This window comes from Xenopus laevis, chromosome 5L (genome assembly GCF_017654675.1).
Source record: "Xenopus laevis strain J_2021 chromosome 5L, Xenopus_laevis_v10.1, whole genome shotgun sequence".
Lineage (NCBI taxonomy): Eukaryota > Metazoa > Chordata > Amphibia > Anura > Pipidae > Xenopus > Xenopus laevis.
Window position 1 is genome coordinate 54633154 of NC_054379.1, and position 23045 is coordinate 54656198.

Below are 23045 nucleotides of genomic sequence, written 5' to 3' on the forward strand. Positions count from 1 at the left end.
CGTACTCCAAATAAGAGGAAATATTTGGAAGGAATGCAGTAAATACCAGTGACACATATTTAAATGTACACATATTTATTGATGTATCAATGTTTTTTGTTGTTTATTAAAACAAATAAAACATAACCTTTAAAAAAAAAAGATGGCAATGCCTTTGTTCAGGAATGGAGTTATTTATCAGTTATATGGCTGATCTGGGGTTGTATGTTATGTCCTTCATTATTGCTTCAATATCTGTGGCTAATCTAACAAAATCATCTCAAACTTTTGACCCCAGTTGTACATACTTTATAGTCCTCAAATAGTCCCTCAATATACTCGTCATAGGTGGATTTGTTTCACCAAGACTTCAGAATATGAATTTTAAAGGGATTCTGTCATCGGAAAACATGTTTTTTTCAAAACGCATCAATTAATAGTGCTACTCCAGCAGAATTCTGCACTGAAATCCATTTCTCAAAAGAGCAAACAGATTTTTATATATTTAATTTTGAAATCTGACATGGGGCTAGACATTTTGTCAATTTCCCAGCTGCCCCTGGTCATGTGACTTGTGCCTGCACTTTAGGAGAGAAATGCTTTCTGGCAGGTTGCTGTTTTTCCTTCTCAATGTAACTGAGTCTCAGTGGGACATGGGTTTTTACTATTGAGTGCTGTTCTTAGATCTACCATGCAGCTGTTATCTTGTGTTAGGGAGCTGCTATCTGGTTACCTTCCCATTGTTCTTTTGTTTGGCTGCTGGGGGGGGAGGAAGGGAGGGGGTGATATCACTCTAACTTGCAGTACAGCAGTAAAGAGTGATTGAAGTTTATCAGAGCACAAGTCACATGACTTGGGGCAGCTGGGAAATTTACAATATGTCTAGCCCCATGTCAGATTTCAAAATTGAATATAAAAAAATCTGTTTGCTCTTTTGAGAAATGGATTCATTTTGAAAAAAAATGTTTTCCCCATGACAGTATCCCTTTAAAACTCAAACTGTTTCAGAAGTTGTGGTCAAATGTGGTCTTTTGCTGTTTTAACAAGAGCATTTGATCTATCTGCCCTTCCTATCTGGTCAGTCTATAAGGCTGGAACTACACAATGCATCTTCATCAGATTCGACAGGATGAGAGGAAACGGGTGCGATGAGACGGATGCAACAAAAATAAGGTAAGTAATAGAAATGTCGGACCTTGTCACTGTGTGCATCCGACACAACAGTCGGAAGCGAACACTGCACGATGCGCCTTCATCCAACAGTCGTGTCGGATGTACCTTATTTCCGTTGCATCTGTCTCGTCGCATCCGTTTCCTCTCATTGCGTCGGATCTGATGAAGACACATCGTGTAGTTCCAGTCTTATGTGGGGAGGACATGATTAGATGCAGTGGGGGCTCATTTATAAACACTGTGCAAATCTGCACCTGGGAAGCAACCCATGGCAACCAATCAAATGTTCAACCAGTAGCTGCCTATAAAATGCCAGTCACTGATTGGCTGCTATGGTTTACTGCCCACGTGCAAATTTGCCTATTGTTTATAAATATGCCCCGGTGTGTGCAAAGAGTTAATGAATCTGGTTACCAGATAGCATTACAACATTAATACTAAGGAATAATTTATAGAATGGGAACAAACTCTGCATCACACTGGAAATATTCCCCAACATGTGACGTAACAGAAATGTAGTGTGCAGGTCACATCAACTTGCCAGGCAAAAAAAATAGAGATGGCCTAATAGTGATTCCCCCAATCTCAACAAAAAGTCCTGAAATGTGAATGCACTACCCTTTACAGTTGAATGAGTATTAACATATCAGGGAAGATGATATATAGGGATGTAATTAACAGCTATTATGTAAGTAGTAAGGATGGGAGTCTTGGAGAAAGGGTATGGAGACCAAACCTGAGAGGGCACAGGGTCTATTCTTGTCTGATTAATGTGTGATATTTTCACGTAATGTAATGGGATAAACACTTTTAATTGCTATGGTGTGCCGAGAAGAGACCAATGGCTTGACAAACCCAATCATATAATCTGCTTCAATTAATTTTCTTATCACTTACAGAATATAGTCCTGATTTAGCCGGTGTCTGCCTCCCCAAACCAAGATTTGTATAGCATTTCATAGGAATATTATTTATTAGATTTATGCTGCTAACTTTTTTTTCATGCACTCAGTCTGTCCTCTCAATCTGCCAAAGTTTCACATTCATGCACCAATCATATAGATTTATTCCAATGATGTTGCTGGTTACTGCGAGGGTTGCGCTGGCATGTCAGTGGACAAGACCAAATTTTAGGACTATTGGGAGAGGGTTTTGTCTGTAAAATGCAAAGACTGTCTAACAAGCCGACTAAAGCACAAAGACACTGCATGGATGGCTATCCAAGGTAGCACCTTCATGCATGAATGTAACCTGTGCAGGTACCAGTTATTGGCCATGGTACATCATTAATGAACAGTTTTGTACAAATTTTGGGAGTACCCATTTGCACATGCCCTGCTTAATGCACTGGAAAATGAACTCAAATACTGGGCCCTAGAACTTTCTCACTTACTATGCGATATTCTATGAAATGTTTCAGGGCACCCATATGGAAGGAGCAATCCTGGCACTTAGGAACTGTGTTAAGAACATTTTGTGGTTTTCCAGGTAATTCAAAGGAGAGAATGACAATCCAAGACTGCCACAGGCTTCTTGTGAATGAAAAGGACGTACCACCCTGTGCTTCTGCCATACTTCCCTTGTTGTGTGTTTATTTAGAAATATAGCTGCGGGATGGTGAACTGCAATATCCCTTCGTTACTTAGCTCTCCCCATTCACTACCCATCCCTCTAGCTTTATTTTGTCTACAACATTGTACAGTGGAGTAGAACTGCAACACAAAAGTATTTGTAATGTCTTATCTATATATCTATAACACATTTTTTTTTTCAATAAAGAATAAAATGCATGGGAAAAAAGGAAATTAAATATGACAGACATCATGACTTTAATGCCGTGATACAGGGATATTTATAAAGCTGTATAATAAAAGCTTAACTTGGGGAGTAAAAAACAACATACTTATATAAATCAGCCCTACTTTGCTTCTCATGGAGTAATCATGTGGCTTTTGTTTCTTTTTTTACTAAACCCGCTCAGTTCCTTTTCTTATTGTTGATTATTTCACTGCACTCCAACAAACAGACAAATTATAATACGGCATTAGCCATTTTATCTTCTCCCGTCATACCACCCGCATTCGCCTTGCCCTTTACAAAGATGGCGGAAGCATATACCCACAATACTTGTTTTTATGCATGGGTGCCACCATGTAACCGAGCTTGCTATTATCTCCGATTTTATACTCAGTCTTAGATTAAATAAATCAGTCTACGGCGATTTGAGTGGCGTACAGCGAGTCTGGTTACGCAATAAGATAAATATATAAAATGCGGGTACTTTTCGAGAACTTTTAGTAAAGGAACGCCAGAATAAATAATTCGTAGCACTTGCCGTTTAATAGAGAAACCTAATAAACTCCTTACAAGAATGTACGTAGGCATTCCATATACAGTAAGTACGCGAAGCCGAGCTAAGCGGAGTCCATTATGCTCCCAGTATCATGAGAGCTTTTCCCCCTCCTCTGTGCGGCGTCACGTTCCCTTGCTCTTCCTTCTCCCTCCCCCTCCATCCTCCTCTCACCGCCACTTCCCCCAAACAACACGGCGATTCTACATTAGCCGACAACATGGATGCCGTCAAAACCTTTAACACCGAGGTCTGTATCCGCACACTTTGCTCATATTCTACTAATTAATTGATCAGAAGTTGCCGCCTTAAAGAGCTAAATTCTAATTTTTTTTTGTAGCGACGTGAGGCTTCATTTCCTCACCGAGCCTTTCCTCTCCTGCTCTATCCTCCTGACCGTGGCACTGCGTTTGAGCTGTTTAATAGGCGCCCGTGCAGCGTCTTGGAGCAAAATAGCCATTAGGATAAATGTATATTTTTCTAAATTTGCGCATTTTCTTAACGTGTTAGCTCATCCTTCTCAGCAAAAAGCGGTCTAGAATTGAAAGGTGTAGTAATACTAGACTTTTTGTCCTCTAGAGGTCTGGACTATTTTGATCAGGCCTATGGGCTGTACTGGGAAATGATATGACATGGCTCATTTCATTAAATCAAGGCAAAGTTTAAACTTGAGGGATTTTCTTTCAGTTTCTAGCAAAGAGAGAGAGAGAGAGAGATAGTATTTAGAAAGTTGCTGTATAAAAATAAATATATTTCTATCATTAATAGGCAACATAAAGTGACATATTCAAAATGCTTCTTTTGAGACAACAGGGCAACTATATGATCAGTTGTAGGTCCTACTAAACGTTAACATAATAAGTGTGCTGTTTCTCATAATTAGCCCCCTGCTAAGCATACACTAATGGCCCTTCTTCATATAACAGCTACATATAGAAACGGATCCGCACACACTCAAGTTAATGCAGTCGGGGAGTATCCCCTTTTATTTAGCCACCAAACATTCAACGTTTCCCTCAGGTCCTGATGAAGGGAGGGAGGGTGTTCCCCCCCGAAACGTTGAATGTTTGGTGGCTAAATAAAAGTGGATACTCTCCGACTGCATTAACTTGAGTGTGTGCGGATCCGTTTCTATACGCATGCGTTGCTAGGGGACCCAGCCGGGAAAAACTACATTGTATTACCGTATTCATATAAAGCACCAACACATGAAAGAATGCTGTACAAAAGAGGGGTGTATACAGCAGAAAAAATGTAGTGGGTAGTGGCAGATTAGTCGCCCAGGATAACGGTTTTAGCAGAGGTAATTCTCAGCATTGTCTATGGCAGGGTATTTTCTGGCATTGTAGTTGCTACTAGTAGCTCTGTGTGTCTTAGGGTGGTGGCAGATAGGGAATTTCCTCGTGAGGCAACTTCAGAAATCTGAAGCGATTTGTATGCCATCCCGCTGGCGACTCGTATTCTTGCCAGTGGGAAGGCATTTCAGGGAGATTAGTCGCCACAGAAAAGAAGATGTGTCGCTGGGAGACTTAAAGAAATCAACTCTTTAAGAAAAAATCCCGTACCCCCCATCCCACGGAGACCCCCATCTCTCCTGCCCCCCCCCAGGGAAATGCCCCATACTTTATACTTACCCCTCCGCGCAGATTCTGGTATCGGAGTTCCACTCAGCCATCTTCCAGGTCTTCGGGAAGCTGAGTGGGAGATCACATGTTGACGCATGCACAGTTGGAGTAGTTTGGCTGTCTGCAACAACTGCGCATGCGCCGAAACTCATGAAAATTGCCGAAGCCCTGGAAGAAGACACGAAGACCCGGAACATGGCTGCGTGTAACTCCGATGCCAGAATCTGCGCCAAGGGCTAAGTATAAAGTATGGGGCACTTTCCCCGGGGGGGGCAGTTAGGCTGGGGGGAGGAGGGAGAGGGGGTTTAGGTGGGGTGGGGGGTTAAAAGTTTTTTTCTTAAAGGGTTGACTTCTCATTTAAGGGTGATGGCAAACTGTCGTCCGTGGGAAATCTGCAGATATCACGGTTGACAAATCATTTGTACCTCTGCACCCAGAACATTGTAAATCACTGTGGGTAAATCTTATCTTGGCCATACACGGGCAGATTAAACGGTCCTTTAGACCGATTCGGCAGTTTATCTGCCTGTGTGGGGGCGTTCCAACTGGTCTCTCTGATCGATATCAGACTAAAAATCGGGCAGATACCGATCAGGCAGGTTTGATTTTTTTTTTTGCTAATCAAGGGCCGCATCGGCTAGTTGATGCAGTCCTCATCCCGTTGGCGCCCATTTCCTTAGTTGTAATTCGATTGTTCGGCCCTAGGGCTGCACGATCGGATTAACCCAATATTGCCCTGCCTCTGGTGGGCATATCGGGTTAAGATCTGCTTGTTTGGCGTCAATCTTATTGTGTATAGCCACCTTTAGTTTGATTTATTTAATAAGGCAATCCGTGCAAAGTTTCTAATTAGGGCAACTTTGAATGATTAACAAATGGATGTTTTACTCAGGCAGTTTCCATTGTTCTTCAGTAGATCTGTTGCTCCTACGGTAACATGTTTCTTGTGCGCAACAAATGTCCTGTGTAGCATCACCCTAATGTGTTTATTTTCAACAAGGAAAATGTCCTTTTTGAGCACTGGAGACCAAAACTGTACAGCATATTCTAGATGGGGCCTTACCAGTGCTCTATACAGTAGAAGAATGACCACTTCCTACTGTGAATCTATGCCCCTTTTAATACAGTTCAAGACCATATTTGCCTTTGATGCTGCTAACTAGCATTGCTTGCTACAGCCAAGTTTATCATCTACAAGGACTCCAAGGTCCTTTTCCATAATGGATTTACTTAGTGCAGTCCCATTGGATATTTTTACATCCCAGGTGCATGAATTTATCAACATTGATAAATGTTGATATTGCCAGGTGTGTCATCTGCAAACACTACTTACAATGCCCTCCCCATAGTCATTAATGAACATGTTCAATAAAACCGCACCCAATACCCAGCCCTGAGGGACCTCACTAAGAACCTTACTCTGAATAGAGAATGTACCATTAACAAACCACCCTCTGTAACTGATCCTGTAGCCAGTTTCCTATCCATGTACAAAAGACTTCATTAAGCCCAACAGACCTTAGTTTAGTTGTTTGTGGGGCACAGTATCAAACGCTTTGGCGAAATCCAAATAGATCACATCTACTGCCCCCCCCACTGTCCAGCATCTTACCTCATCATAAAAAAATTGTCTGATATGACATAAAGCCATGCTGATTTCTGCCCATAATGCTATTCACTAGAACAAAACGTTGAATCTGATCAAGCCTTCAAATAATTTGCCCACCACAAATGTCAAACTTACTGGCCTATAATTGCCAGGCTGTGATCGTAATACCCTTTTACATATTGGAATGACATCCGCTTTTCTCCAGTCCATAGGTACCATACCAGATGAAAGCAAATCGGAGAAAATAAGAAATAGGGGCCGGTCTAAAACGGAACTAAGCTCTCTTAGAACCTGGGGGTGTATGCCATCTGGCCCTGGCGCCTTGTTTACATTAATTTGTATTAAAGCTTTATGAATCATAACCTGAGTCAGCCACTGACTAGATTGTGCTGAGCCATCAGTGCAGCTATGAAGTGAGCCTGGGAACTCTTCTTGACTCCTCTATTGTATACACTGAAGAAAAGAACTGATTTAGCCTTTTCTGTAGCTGTTACAACAATACTGATACCATTATTTAAAGAAACTCTAAACCTGCATCTTTTTACTATTAATATACTTAAAAAACTTTGTGGGGTTAGTCTTAGCCAAGACTAACCTAGAAAAGTTGGTTCAGCGAGGCACTGAAACCTGCTGAAAAAGGCAGAATCTTTGCCGAATCCTGGATTTGGTGCATCCCTAATTCCCAGTAAACATAGTTAGCATAAATAAAATATTTGGTACATTTTTAAAGAAAATCATGACTAGAAATATCAGGAATTTGTAGTGGTGTATCTGTAGTAAAAGCATAACATAGTTGATACATAAACATGCAGATGAAATCAAAGGGATAGAAATCAAAACAAGAGGTAATGTTCAACTGAAACCCAATGGAAGTAACTTCAGAGATGCTATACAAAAGGTCCTAGGGATGAGTAAAGTTTGTGAAAAATAATTTGATGCTAGTTTACATATGTAAAGTTGTGGTGGAATAATAGGTTGCTTTCCAAACTGAAGTAATTTATACTATATGGTAGAAGGGATCAGGTGTAAAGCCAGATACTGATAATGAACGATGAAGGGTTGGTGTGTTATGGCAACCATCTAGTTGAATTGTGGCTGAGGAGTGTTAATTTCATGGCATTTGTGATAAAAAATGTATTCAGAGGTGTTATAACCCAGTGACCAATTATTCACACAATTTGCCCGATATAGTCCTTTAGTCCTATGAAATATCACAACGATCATTACAAAATGTTTAGAAAATTATTTAGAAAGGTTTGTTGTTTTTTTAACACCTGTCTTACCTCAGCAACATTATTTTAGTAAAATGGACAGATTAAGAGAACTACAGCCTAAAAAGGAATATGACGAAACGCATTGAAGTCAATGGGTGTCAAAATTATTTTGACGCGCGTAAATTTTGTCCAAATGCATTAAAGTCAACGGGCATCCAAAAATTTTTGACGCGTGACATTTTTATGCGCACAACTTTTCTGATGAGTTTTGCGAATTTATTTGCTGGCGTGAAACAAGGAAATTCGCTGCGAATTTGCGACTGGCGAATATATTCGCCCATCACTACTAGTGTATAATAAGTTACCAAAACAGTAGCAGAATGTAAAGTTGATGGATGATGTGACCAGTGCTAATAATGCTAATATGTATTTATAAAGCACCCAACATATTCAGCAGTGCTGTACAATTAATGGGTATATACATAGAACATACAGAATTGGATACAAAGCAACCAATGACTGATTCAAGAGGTGAACAGAGCTCTTCCAAAATAGCTTGCAATCTAAAAAGTCGACTCTTGATATATAGTTTTCATGCTCTTGTAAAGTGAATACTACATGAGCATGGGCTGTAAATCATGAGCAGAAAGGAAGGAGAGCTAGTATGGGCATCTTTAAAAGCATAAACATAAAGTGGTGAATTTTCAGCTCTTATTGTTATTTAATTTATAAAGCACCAACATATCCTTTAATGCTGTACAATAGAAGGAGGGATACATAACGATCAGATCCTAACGATGCCCAAACGGGCGGTCGGATCGCGGGACCGCATCAATGAATAGATGCGGCCGCGATCCGACGGGATTATCAGTCCCATCCGATCGAGACGGCCAGATCTCGATTGGTGAAGCCCGTCGGGGGGCCCCATACACGGGCCAATAAACTGCCGACACGGTCTGTCGGCAGCTTTTATCGGCCCGTGTATAGCCACCTTTAGAGGAGTGAATCTGCTCCATGCCCCACTTAATTTGCACCTCATTGCCTTGCATGCTTATTGCCATAATTGCACTTTGTAAAAGATATTACAAACCTACATGTAAAGAAGACTTTTTGTTTTTATATATATATAGTTTTTAATATCAATTTAAAGGAGTAGTTTTTTAAGATCAACAATCAATAATATTGAACCCTAATTGTTAATATAAGTTGCTGACTTGGTCTGAAGAGAATAAATCAGCAGCTTAATCGTCCTGGGAATGGCCACATTTAAGAGTGGATAATTTAAAGGAGAACAAAACCCACCACCCTTTGGCCACATAGTCAAGTTTTCCATGGTGTCCATTGCAAAGCAATGTGTGTATGCTACTACTAAGCTGCTGCTAGGGAACCTGACTCCAGGGGGCACATTTACTTAGCTAGATTGAAGGATTAGAATAAAAAATACTTCGAATTTCAAAGTATTTTTTTGGCTACTTCGACCTTCGACTTCGAATCGAACGAATCGAACTAAAAATCGTTCAACTATTCGACCATTCGATAGTCGAAGTACTGTCTCTTTAAAAAAAACTTCGACCACCTACTTCGCCACCTAAAACCTACCGAGCACCAATGTTTTCCTAGCTTTTTTTGATTGAAGGAAAATCGTTCGATCGATGGATTAAAATCCTTCGTATCATTCGATTCGAAGGATTTAATCGTTCGATCGATGGAAATGCGGTAAATCCTTCGACGAAGGATTCTACTTCGACGGTCGAATATTGAAGGTTAATTAACCCTCGATATTCGACCACTAGTAAATGTGCCCCCAGATGTTATTTGGCCGACAATGGTGGCTTTTGTCCATTTTGTACAGTTTTGCATTTGGAAACCAGGTACAGGGCACATGTGGAGGTTTAATCAATGGCAGACATGTTGTTGGGAAGGGGGGCTAACACTTGAAAAAGAGAAAAAAATGCGGGGGTTATTATTCCTTTAAAGGGTAGGTTCACTTTTAAATTAACTTTTAGTATAATGTAGAGATTAATGTTTTAAGAGCATTTCCAGTTGGTTTACAAAAGACAAATAATTCAAAAACTATTTTTAAAAAATGAAGACCAGTTGAAGAGTTGCTAAAAATAGGATATTCTATAACATACTAATAGTTAACAACCCCTTTGAGACTAATTACACACTGTTTTCTGCTGGCATGAAGCTGATACTTTTCACTCATGCAGGCTCACAATAAATTCCATGGCAACTGCAGTTTGATTGTATACATTGGGTCAATTTTCATTTGAAACTGTACACAAGCAATTTTGGGTCAAACTCTGCCCATGTATGCAGTCACAGGCTGTTTCTGTCAATGGCTGCCTGTATGGGTGACTTAGTGTTTAATTGCCAGTGGAGACAATTCTGTGTTTGACATTATTCTAAACCAGTGATCCCCAACCAGTAGCTCATGAGCAACATGTTGCTTACCAACCACTTGTCTGTTGCACCCAGTGGCCTCAAAGCAGGTGCATAATATTGAATTCTTGGCTTGGAGGCAAGTTTTTGTTTCATAAAACCAAATGTTCGACCAAACAGAGCCTCGTGTAGGCTGCCAGTACACATAGGGTCTAAGAAATAGCCAATCACACCCCTTATTTGGCACCTCCAGGAATTTTTTTCATGCTTGTGTTTCCCCCAACTCTTTCTACAATTGAATGTGGCTCAATGGTGAAAAAGGTTGGGGACGCCTCTTCTAAGCTGCATGGCAATGACAATATAGGAACATGATAGCTGTAGAAAAAAAGACAAGAGCACACTAGTTCAGTCGTACAAAAACCCTGTTTATTTCAATCTCGAAGAACTGGAACATAATAGTGAGTTCTGTCATCAGCTTTTATTTGGACTTTGTGCCTACGTTATATTAGCATATAAATGATACAGATACGTTTCTGTAACAAATTAAACATGTCAGTATTACCTGTAATAAATCACAGCATTGTTCTTTTTTAGACACCTGCCCCCAACCCAGCACTATTTACCCTTCACATTTCTCACCCAGTGATGAGAAATTATTCTGTAAGTCTCTCTAGGCTGAAGGCAGTGTGATCTTTGAATAAAAGCACATGCGTATAATGTGCATGTCTCGGCATTCGCTCATCATACGTCTACCCCAACATGGCCACTTGTACTGGGCGTGCCCTCCCTGTGCTGATGGCATAGCACTGGTAGGGGGAATTTAAAAATAACTTTATATTGATTACACAGTAGTGTTTTTCAGTAATTTTCAATGAAAAATTATTATTGGTAAGTAACTGAATAAGTACAGAAGAAAGTATGAGATAATAGATTTATGTACAATATGTTTAAAGGGATACTGTCATGGGAAAAACATTTTTTGTCATAATGAATCAGTTAATAGTGCTGCTCCAGCAGAATTCTGCACTGAAATCCATTTCTCAAAAGAGCAAACAGATTTTTTTATATTCAATTTTGAAATCTGACATGGGGCTAGACATATTGTCAATTTCGCAGCTGCCCCAAGTCATGTGACTTGTACTCTGATAAACTTCAATCACTCTTTACTGCTGTACTGCAAGTTATAGTGATATCACCCACCTCCCTTTTTCCCCCCAGCAGCCAAACAAAAGAACAATGGGAAGGTAACCAGATTGCAGCTCCCTAACACAAGATAACAGCTGCCTGGTAGATCTAAGAACAACACTCAATAGTAAAAACCCATGTCCCACTGAGACACATTCAGTTACATTGAGAAGGAAAAACAGCAGCCTGCCAGAAAGCATTTCTCTCCTAAAGTGCAGGCACAAGTCACATGACTGGGGGCAGCTGGGAAATTGACAAAATGTCTAGCCCCATGTCCGATTTCAAAATTGAATATAAAAAAATCAGTTTGCTCTTTTGAGAAATGGATTTCAGTGCAGAATTCTGCTGGACTGATGCGTTTTGAAAAAAACATGTTTTCTGATGACAGGATCCCTTTAAACTAATTTGAGAGTCAGCAAGTCTTTCAACAATGTTATTAAATCAGGAAAGAAATGTGCTTGTTTAAGTGAACAGTTTCAATGTCTAATCAAATGTGTCATTTTTTCTAGGGTCGACATCAGGGTATAGAAGTGCCCCTTTATCGTACTAGTCAGGTTTGAATATTTAATAAGAAACCTGTGACTTTAATGATTACTGCATGTCATGTTTTGTGAAGATTTCATAAAACAGTAATGTGATGTTATTAACCAGTTACATTTTAGAAGGTCTTATCATTATATCATTATAGTGTGCTGTAGGCTTCTTTTGTTTTTGGTGCTGAATTGGTTTCACCGGTTTCCATTAGAAGGTATTCGGAAATAAGCACATATATTCGTGATTGTTAAATACTTTTGTATTATTATTTTTTTTATTCTTTTTTGGAAGCTGTAAGTGTCGGATACATTTTGGAATGATTGTTGCTATTAGAAGTTATTTGGAATATAACTGAAATTGTGTTTTATGTTGTGCTACCAATATGTTTTTTCTTGTTATGAAAACTTGAGAATCATCTTACTAGTGGTCAAAGATGAGTTTAGGTTTATGCTATTTTCAATTTAAAGAAAGTATGTGCAATGAAACAACCACTGTGCCTAAGTAAAATTGAAATATGTTGCTGTTTTTAGGATTGGTACCGCCTTAGTGTTTCCATGTGCTTTTGCCATACAGCTGTATAGTCAAACCGCAACCTCAGGGTATCTGTAGTTAAACCAAAACTGACCAGGCAGTGATTTTGGGTTATCCGCTGCTCTGGTTTGCAGGTTGTTGGGCACCAAATCATAGATGAATCGCAAAAAGTGAAAGGCAACAACTGTGTTGTTGAATACGTATTTCTCTTACTGTCTAAAATGTTCAATTGCTTTTCTCAATTGGAAATCAAAACACTATAATCCAATGAGGGCAGATCTATATTTTACACTGTATACTAACAATATCTCTTAGGCCATTGTCTGTTCTAAATAAGCCAGTGGTGTTTTTGTGCCTTCTTTCTTTAGTTTTCCTTGAATTCAGATGGAGTAGTATCATTTCTGCATTATGCAGCAGCAGTTAATACAAGTTGTTCTGTGGTCTTGCCATCCCGATTCTGATGTTTTAGTTGCAAATGAAACATTTTTCAATATCTGAAGTGGCGTGGACAGCCATGGGTTATTTTAAAATTAGCAAGATTTGTGCACTCTATATGCTTCTAGGATTTAGATTTGTGTTGTTATGAATTCTAACTAAAGCTGGTTGTTATTTGATGCTGACTCTTTAACAGCAAATTCTTGAATTATTTTGCAGCTTATTGGCTCATTTAAGGGGCTAAAATTATGGCCACTCCTGTTATATAATTGGGGTTTGGCCAGATATTTATTCAGAAGGCTGGACCCATGAGACCATTGATGGCAATTGTCTTGAGACTTGCAAAGGCTTCCTGTGGGATATTGTCCATTTTCAGTTTATTTTCCCAACACTTAGAAGAAATTCCATTGGACAGCACTCAAACATGATTTATAAAAGTGTCTATTTTTTTATTTAGTCTTACAGCAGATAAAAGTGCCTATTTTTAGTGGAAAGGACATGGGACATTTCAAGCCTACATGGCTCTGTATAGTGCTTGATAAGAGCCATATAAGCTTAAACTGCTGCTTTTCTGTTCAATTTCACTCAGTCTGGGCACTTCATATATTTCATTTTTGGAGTGTTTTTCTTTGGAAATTCTTTGGAAAAACACTTTGTTGATGTGGCGACATCAGAGACAAGCATCAATGTAATTAGCTAGTGAAGGTGTGCATGTGGGTGAGCCAGACAGGCAAGCAAGTGACTCTACATAGGTATGTAAGTAGGGATGCACCGAATACAGGATTCTGCCTTTTCCAGCAGGATTCGGATTCTGCCGAATCCTACTGCCCGGCTGAACTGAATCCAAATGGGTGTTTTGCTAGCTAACAAAAAGGTTATTTTGCACGGGCAAAAAAAAGTCCAGTTTGCTGTTAGTCTAAGGGTGAGGGCATGCACGGCACAGTCTTAGCTTCTCTCCACCCGAGTTTTTTCTGCAGGTGGAGAGCAGCCTGTCCGCTCCCATCTGCTCAGCTGTTCTTCTGCACTGACAGACACAGCATTGGCCTGCAGCAGACACACTGAGCGCATATCAACACAGGAATGTGGAACTAAGTAAATTTGCTCTCCGTGCTCTTCTGAGCACTTTTGCAATTTATTTTAATTTCCTTTTTAAATTATAGGACCTTGGGCTCAGCAGTTCTCAGTCTGGGATGTTGGACTGGCAGTCCCAGAGTTAATCCAATATGGAGACAAAGTCTCCAATGGGATGACACTATCCATACAGCCATCTGTATGTGCTGTGCTAGCAGACAGAGGAAAGTAGCTGCAACTCTTCAGTACAGCACAATTCCCAAGTTGCCTATTTGCTAAGTATATGGTTTTGTCAGATATCTGACATTAACCTGGATTAATTTGCTAACTTATCTTGGGAAAAGTATTTTTTTTCTTGGGTAAGTACATGAGTGCAGTGAGCCATCTGCAGAACTAATCAGCGACATAACCTGCACATTCAACTGATCCCAGGATGTCAACCACTCTGAAAAAGAACTCCTTAATTTAGTAATCTAATTTAGTAGAATAAAAATGCTAATAACAGCCCAATAAAAAAAAAAAATGTATTTCAATTGTTAAATGCTTTGAAGAGTACTCTAATGGGCATAGTTATTAATATTGGAGACAAACATCACCTGTGATATTGCCTATAGCCACCAATCAGCATTTAGATTTGAACAGTCACCTACAAGTTAAAAAAAACAGAAGCAAAGATGTGATTAGTTGCTATGGGCAAGATCACCGATGCTGTTTGTCTCCAATATTAATAACTATGCCCCTTAAATTATTCTTCAAAGCATTTAACAATTTAAATACATTTTTTTGCTTTAAGCTGTTATTAGCAATTTAGATATTGTGTCATAGATATGAGGAAGTGTGAATTAAGGGTGTGTATATCATGCTGTGTAAAAAGTGGAGTGAAGCATTACTGGTGATGTTGCACAGAACAACCAATCAGCAATTTAGATTTCAACAAACAAGAGCAAAGATCTGATTAGTTGCTATGAGCAACATCACCGGTAATGTTTCACTCCACTTTTTAGACAGCATGATAAATTTACCCCTTAGGGTCAGTCCACACGAGCAGATTCGGGGACATTTAGTCGCCTGGCGACTAATCGCTTCTTCTTTTGGGCGACAATCTCCCCGAACTGCCTTTGCGTGTCTTCCAGTCCCCTATGATGAAAAGTCGGCTACGCTAAAGCACAGGTGGCGCTTCGTTTTCCGAAGTTGCTTCACGAGGAAACTTCAGACAACTTCGGAAAATGAAGCGCTGCATGTGCTTTAGCGCAGGTGACTTTTCATTATAGCAGACGGGAAGACACGTGAAGGCCGTTCAGGGAGATTGTTGTAAGTATTGATATTGGCCAAGGACAATTTCCATCAGTTTTTTCTTATTTCCACCATAGGTCTATATGACACATAATACAATGTCTACATTTAATTGTTGTCAGAATGGGCCCTCTGTAAAGCTTCTCTGCTCTGTTCTATTCCATGTTGCCAGCTTAGCGAATAAGGGGAATGGTCTCCTTTAGTATATTAATTTGTTTCAAAAGAACTCTGAACAATCTAACAATCTGGGTGTAAAAGGGATACTGTTTTTTTCAAAATGAATCAGTTAATAGTGCTGCTCCAGCAGAATTCTGCACTGAAATCCATTTCTCAAAAGAGCAAACAGATTTTTTTATATTCAATTTTGAAATCTGACATGGGGCTAGACATATTGTCACTTTCCCAGCTGCCCCAAGTCATGTGACTTGTGCTCTGATTAACTTCAATTACTCTTTACTGCTGTACTGCAAGTTGGAGTGATATCACCCCCCTCCCTTTTCCCCCCCAGCAGCCAAACAACAGAACAATGGGAAGGTAACCAGATAACAGCTCCCTAACACAAGATAACAGCTGCCTGGTAGATCTAAGAACAACACGCAATAGTAAAAACCCATGTCTCACTGAGACACATTCAGTTACATTGAGAAGGAAGCCTGCCAGAAAGCATTTCTCTCCTGAAGTGCAGGCACAAGTAACATGACTGGGGGCAGCTGGGAAATTGACAAAATGTCTAGCCCCATTTCAGATTTCAAAATTGAATATAAAAAAATCTGTTTGCTCTTTTGAGAAATGGATTCCAGTGCAGAATTCTGCTGGAGCAGCACTATTAACTGATTCATTTTGAAAAATGTTTTTTTTTCCCATGACAGTATCCCTTTAATATTAGCCTTTTTTAGGCTTTGTAGCTAATTGTGAAATATTTGTATAAGTTTAAATTAATTTTGGCAAATATGACGTGGATTTAAATTAAAACATGGGAATGACCTACTTATAGTTCTTCATGGGGCTCATTTACTAAGTGGAAGGAAGGGTGCATAAAATGAGCTCAGTCTGTCACTCCCTCTTGCCCCCCTACTTGTCCCCTAACTTACTAGAAACACTAGATTGAGAGAGACAGTAGGCATGGCCGGATTTACATAGCAGGAACCCCAAGCCCGCTATTGTTTGTTGCCTCATCCCCTCCCTTTTATTCAATCAAATTTTCTTCATCGGGACCAGAGCAATGGGGATTTGTTCACAGGAAATTTTAAAAACTATTTTATCTCCTGCGCCTCCCCAGTGTTTCTAAACCAATGTGTGTGTGGTTGGGCAGCATGCTGCCCCCTAAAATCCTTCCGCCCTAGGCCCGGGCCCTGGTGGCCTCTCCACAAATCCTGGCCTGGCAGCGGGCACAGGCTCCGCACATTGAATTTGTTTCCATGCATGAGCACCAAGGGGCACCCACTTGAGTTCTTGCACTTGTGCCCTCTTTTTAAATGATCCCTTAAATGTTTAAGGAAGCAGAATTTGTTTTTCTTTTCCCTCCGAGTTACAATCTATGTATTTTTTTTGTTTGGGTATTAATACTGCTATGTGCTACCACAGCTTTACAGGGACAATATGTTCTCCTTTTCTGAGGCATCCTCTTCATACTACAAGCAGTATTTTGCTGGCCTAAGCTGTCGCTAACTGGCAATGAACTGCAACAGTTAAGTTATAAGTACATTTACTTATTTAAGGGTATAGTAGCCCACATATTTTATAACCTAAAGGTGACCCCTCCCCTGGATGCTAGATCAACCACACTGGCAGGGAGAGATCATTATGGCCACCTCATGGGGGAGTTTTTTGGGGGGAAACAAAATCAATGGCTTCCCCTAACTGCTGTATTTGTCTGCACCTCCAGTGGGGGAAACAGTTTTGGGGTGACAGTTACCCTTTAAATAGATTTTTGTGCATGTTGAAAAAAAAAATACAAGCAACTTCTGAAAATACATTTTTAGTAGTGTTAAAGGTAATAAATAATAATTATTAATTTGTGGATCTCCTCCAGGTGTGTCAATAAAAATTTTAACATTTTAAGTTGGCCAAAACGTTATAGTCACAGTTCTATCACACAATATCTAAATCCTGCAAAAAGTGCTGGTCAAGCCTTGAATAAAGTACTGAATTCAATGTACCCCTGGTAAATAGCTATTTATTTTTAAGCTCAAAATGTCCATAAAACCATATATTACCGTATATACTCGTGTATAAGCCGACCCGTGTATAAGCCGAGGTACCTAATTTTACCTACAAAAACTGGGAAAACTTATTGACTCGCGTATAAGCCTAGGGGTGAGAAATGCATCACAGGGTGAACAGCGCAAAGCAGGGTGCCGGGACGCACATGGGCAGAGAGTGCAGCCTCATACCCCCTTAATGGACACACAAGTTGTAGTGACTATAGAATGAGAATTGAGGGGACAATGGTGATAATATGACAGTGTTTTTCTGGGCTGCTCTGCAGGACTTTACTTTTATATGTAAAACTACAGGTCAAGTAGTGGCAATTAGTAAGGAGCCCATTCACATGCCAGCCACTGGCACAGCATAAATGCAGGCACATGAGCTTGCCCAGTCAGCTTGCAATCCTGCAACGTGTGTAGCCCATTATTACAGGAATGCTCTCTCCCAGCATCTTCCCTCCTGCTTGTCTCTTCTCCCTTCCTCCTTCTCTTCTCCCTCCCTCCCTGCTGCTCTTCTCCCTTTCTCCTGCTCGTCTCTTCTCCCTCCAGCTCATAATCTTTTAGTTGGGCAGGAGCCAGGGTGTACCCCTCCCCCAGTACCTGATCGTGTAGTTGGGCATGGTGCCAGACACACAGACAGGGAGGTGGACTTGTCGAACACCGCTGTCCATCTCCAGCTCGGACTGCAGCTCATCAGGGGCTTCCCCGGGGCGTTGAGGAGCCACACGGAGCAGAACATGGGAAGTGCCTCCCCCAGACTCCCTCCAGCAGGCGGCCGACTGTGCGGTTCAGCAGCAACTCTTCTTAGTGAGCCACCGCTGGAGCAGTGCTGCCGAACAGCAAAAGGAATACGCAACTCTCCTGTGCTGCAGCCGCCAGCTCTGATTTTAGGTAGTCCCGCAGGAAGGCATCGGGCTCCATGGGCCAGAGGGGGGTGAGAGAGGGGTTCAGGACGGCAGCGGTATAGCAGGAGGACACCGGAAGTTGTCATTTGTTCTGCACTTCCGCCTCCAGCAACGCGGCACCTGGCTGGCCCTTTTGGAAGTTCGTTTGGGATGCGAAAGCAGGTATTTCCAAACGCGTTTAGCCTCGCACTGCGTGCTGCCCTTGTTTTGGAGTCAGAGTCCTCAGCAACCTCGACTCCAACAAAAGATATTTTCCCGGTGCCCTTGTAGCGCTGCCATTGACCCGCCTATAAGCCGAGGTAGAATTTTTCAGCACATTTTGGGTGCTGAAAATCTCGGCTTATACGCGAGTATATACGGTAATACATAATAAAACCTTTCTCAGATACTCAGATTCTTCATAATTATGTAACATGTTGAAAGGAAACTCATATCCAATTCTGTTTCTTTCATACAGATATATACTTTACCTTCCAAAATGTTAAAGAATGTTAAGAACAGTAATAAAAATAATTTAGTGTGTTATAGATGGACCTGTTTTAAGCAAATTTTCAAATGGTCATTATGTATTGTTTCTGTAATATCGGGATCCCTGTTTTGCCTTTTCCCAGGCATAAAGTTTTATTATTATTCTGATTTGTATTGCTTCCATCTCAGTCCTTCTCCTATTAATCTTCCATTTCATGACTTATGTGCTGTTGCTGATTTGCTATTCTAATTGAAACCCCAACAACCAAATACAGTTGTAATTCCAAAACAGAATTGAAAAAATAAATGATTTAAACCCCCCACCACCCAAAAACAATGAAGATTATTTGCAAATTGCCTTTGAATACTGCGTTCTATTTCATACCTAAGTTGATATTAAGGTGAACTGCTTGCATTTGCTTGAGCCTACTGTAGATATCCATTCAAAACATCTTAATGTGGCCCCACACATAACAAACTATGGTACACCCAGCTGATCCATTGCCTGATCTTGATTAGATCAGGCAAATTAGTATGCTGTAGAGCAGTGGTCCCCAACCAGTAGCTCGTGAGCAACATGTTGCTCTCCAACCCCTTGGATGTTGCTCCCAGTGGCCTCAAAGAAGGTGCTTATTTTTGAATTCCAGGCTTGGAGGAAACTTTTGGTTGCATAAGAACTAGGTTCACTGCCATACAGAGTCTCAATGTCTGTTGACAATCCACATAGGGGCTACTAAATGGACAATCACAGCACTTATTTGGCACCCCAAGAACATTTTTCATGGTAGTGTTGCTCCCCAACTCCTTTTACTTCTGAATGTTGCTCATGGGTTCAAAAGGTTGGGGATCCCTGCTGTAGAGGGTGGTATTTTGAGACAATTTGTATTACTTGTAGTTTTTGAGTTATTTAGGTTTTAATTCAGCAGCTGTCCAGTTTGTAATTTCAGCAATCTAGTTGCTAGGGTCCAAAGTACTGTAGCAACTATGCATTGATTTGAATAAGAGACTGGAATATGGATAGGAGAGAGCCGGAATAGAAAGACAAGTAATAAATAGTAGCAATAAAAAAAAAAAAAAAAGCCTTACAAAGCATTTGTTTTTTTGTTTTTTTAAAGATTTTATTTTTTCAATTTTCAAAACATTAAGTTACAATAACAAGAAAAGAGACGTAAGAGAAGATTGAAACGGTTCCAATTAATTAGTGACTAGGTATTACTCAAGTTTCATCATATATTTTGTAGGTTCAGCCAGGTCCTCCATATAGCTTCAAATATCTTTGGGCTGCTAAAAGCTGCCGACAGTGTGGCTCCCCCGATCAATATCTGGCTGAAAGCAGGGTTAAAAATCCCGTCTGATCGCGGCCGCATCTGGTTCATTGATCCGACTACCCGTAGTGCATATATTATAATCCAATTGTTGGGCCCTAGGGCCCACGATCTGATCAGCCTGATATCGCCCACCTCAATGTAGGCATATTGAGGAGAGATCCACAGATCTCTGTGTATGGCCACCAGTGATACTGACACTAAATATTTGAAAATTTTAATCTACATTAAAAGTTACCTATAGATCATTTTTTTGCTGATAGTTCTACTTTTGCATGTAATTGTTATTCGAAGTTCCTAAGACTGTTTTGCCAACCTGACTGTCCCTTCTTAGCTTGTCAGAGTTTCTAATGCTAACAGACCACTGCTGCACAAATATGACAGCCCCCTCATAGAGGAACAGGGTAGTAAGAAATGTAATGTAAAAGCATCAAGCCAATACTTTTATGGCAAAATTATGAATAGAATTCAAAGCAATGTTATGATAGATATTAAAGGGGAACTCTTTGTTCCAAACCAAAATTTGTTATAAAGGGCCCATATAACACAGAAACCCCTAATATAGCCATCACAGTTACCTGTTTCTACAAAAAGTATGAATAAATGCCATTGCCAGCAGGAAAGTAGGGGGCTAGGCTTAGGTTATTGTTCCAAACCATTAAAAACATGAAAAATCTGCATATTTTTTAATTTATGTATATTGCAAAGTTGTTTGAAATTATGTTTACTTTTTAAAAAGCTTAAGTTACATTTTTGTGGAATTCCCCTTTAAAAACAGTTATTTTCTGATGTCAGTATCTCTTTAAGTGAGTTTCTGAGGGAGGGAATCGTTCACCAATTTCCTCCACAACTAGAGAGAGGGGGCATCAACGGATTTCCAACACATTAGGATTGCCTTCTTTGCATAATATAGCAATTATAGGTAGCACAATTAGTTTAACTAGAGTTAGACTGGAGCTGTAGGTCCCCTGGTAGACCCAAAAGACAGAGCTCTGGGGAGCATGTATTTGGGAGAGCAGATATTTGGCAGAGCAAGTTTATATACTGGAGAATGTTACTCCAGAATCCCTGTATTATCGGGCAGTTTCAAGATACATGAAACAAAGAGCCCACCTCAACTCTGCATTTAGGACATTGATCAGAAACATTTTCATCGATTTTTGCTAAACAGTAGGGGGTTAAATATACTCTGTTTAAAAGCTTGATTTGCACATACCTATCCTTCATAGAAATGAATAGCTCTGGGACCAACTTCAGAGCAGCCTTCCACATCTCCTCGTCTAGCTCATGGATATCCCTTTGCCATTTCACCCTAGTTTTTTCTAAGGGTGCTGGGCCCAATGTGGCCAGTATAGTGTACGGCAAGGTTTGGTCAGGTCTTGTCTGTGTAGATATACCTCAAGTGTTGTTTCCACTAAATTTACGGGCCTTGTGGGGAATCGTACAGAGAAGGCATGTCATATCTGCAGATATCGTAGCCTCTCTGGAGGTGGGCGGATCTCTGTTCTCCATTAGAAGTATTGTCCCCTAGAATTTTAATTCCCATCTGGGACCATCTAGAAATATCTTGTGTGGACTGGAAGTGTGGGAGATGGTTATTGTCCCATAAGGGGTTGGGGGGGGACGTTCATCTGAGACATGTAAAAGGCCTGTACAACCGTTGTCATAGGAGTAACATCATAATGAGAGTAGGCTCCACGGTAGGGGAGTTTTGCGAGGGCTTCAAAGGAACCTACTAAGCAACTGAAGTACTTTAAAATGTAACCGCGGATGCTCCCCTGCCCATAAGAAGACCCTAATTATTCTTTCTATTCCAGCAAACCACTGTACCCGAGGGGTAATGGTGGCGTTGTGCAGGACATTAGGGATGTACCGAATCCAGGATTTGGTTCGGGATTCGGCCTTTTTCAGCTGGATTCGGATTCAGCCGAATCCTTCTGCCAGGCCGAACCGAATCCTAATTTGCATAGGCAAATTAGGGGCGGGAGGGAAATCACGTGACTTTTTGGCACAAAACAAGGAAGTACATTTTTTTCCCGCTTCCCACTCCTAATTTGAATATGCAATTAGGATTTGGTTTGGTATTCAGCCGAATCTTTCACGGAGGATTCGGTGGGTCGGCTGAATCCAAAATAGTGGATTCGGTGCATCCCTACAGGACATACAAAAACTTTAGCAAGAAGATCATCTTAGAGATGTTTATCCTGCCAGGAAGAGTGAGTGGCAGATCTTGCCAGATTGAAACTTTATTGTTTAGTGAAAACTTCAATTTCAGGCAGGCACCACTCCAGAACACCAAAGTCAATGAGTTTGTAGAATCCAGGAGACCAAAATTTAAATAATACAAACCTTTATTTCACATTATGTATAAAACAAAAGCCTTGCGTGTTTTGTGTCCTCCAAGGACACTAATCAAATAATTATTGCTTAGTGCCTGCACAACAGTTTAGCTGTTTATATCTATAAAGGTCCATGTGAATCATTATGCCCAGATATTTGAAATAATTCAAAAACTATAAAAAAAAAAAAAGCCAATTAAAACGTTGCTTAGAAATTACCATTCTATAACATACTAAATGCTAACTTAAAGGTGAATCAACCATTTAAAGGGAAACACTTGAGAACAAAAATGTAATAAAAGCTTCATATATGAAAATAAGCACCTTTAATTTTGTGTGCCATGCTTTAGGTTTTATTACATTATTTTTAGCTAACCGAATTTGAAGATCATATATCTTAGTTATTTATATTATTCT

General features: G+C 40.2%; 1 protein-coding gene across 1 annotated transcript in view; it reads left to right on the forward strand.

Annotated features, from left to right (window-relative positions):
• Positions 1-3559: 3559 nt before the first annotated feature.
• Positions 3560-23045, forward strand: part of scaf8.L (SR-related CTD associated factor 8 L homeolog) — a gene marked incomplete at its 5' end in the record, with an annotated part of 68206 nt that continues 48720 nt past the window's right edge. The window contains 1 exon segment of the mRNA NM_001095790.1: positions 3560-3752. Coding sequence (NP_001089259.1) covers positions 3723-3752 — 30 coding nt within the window.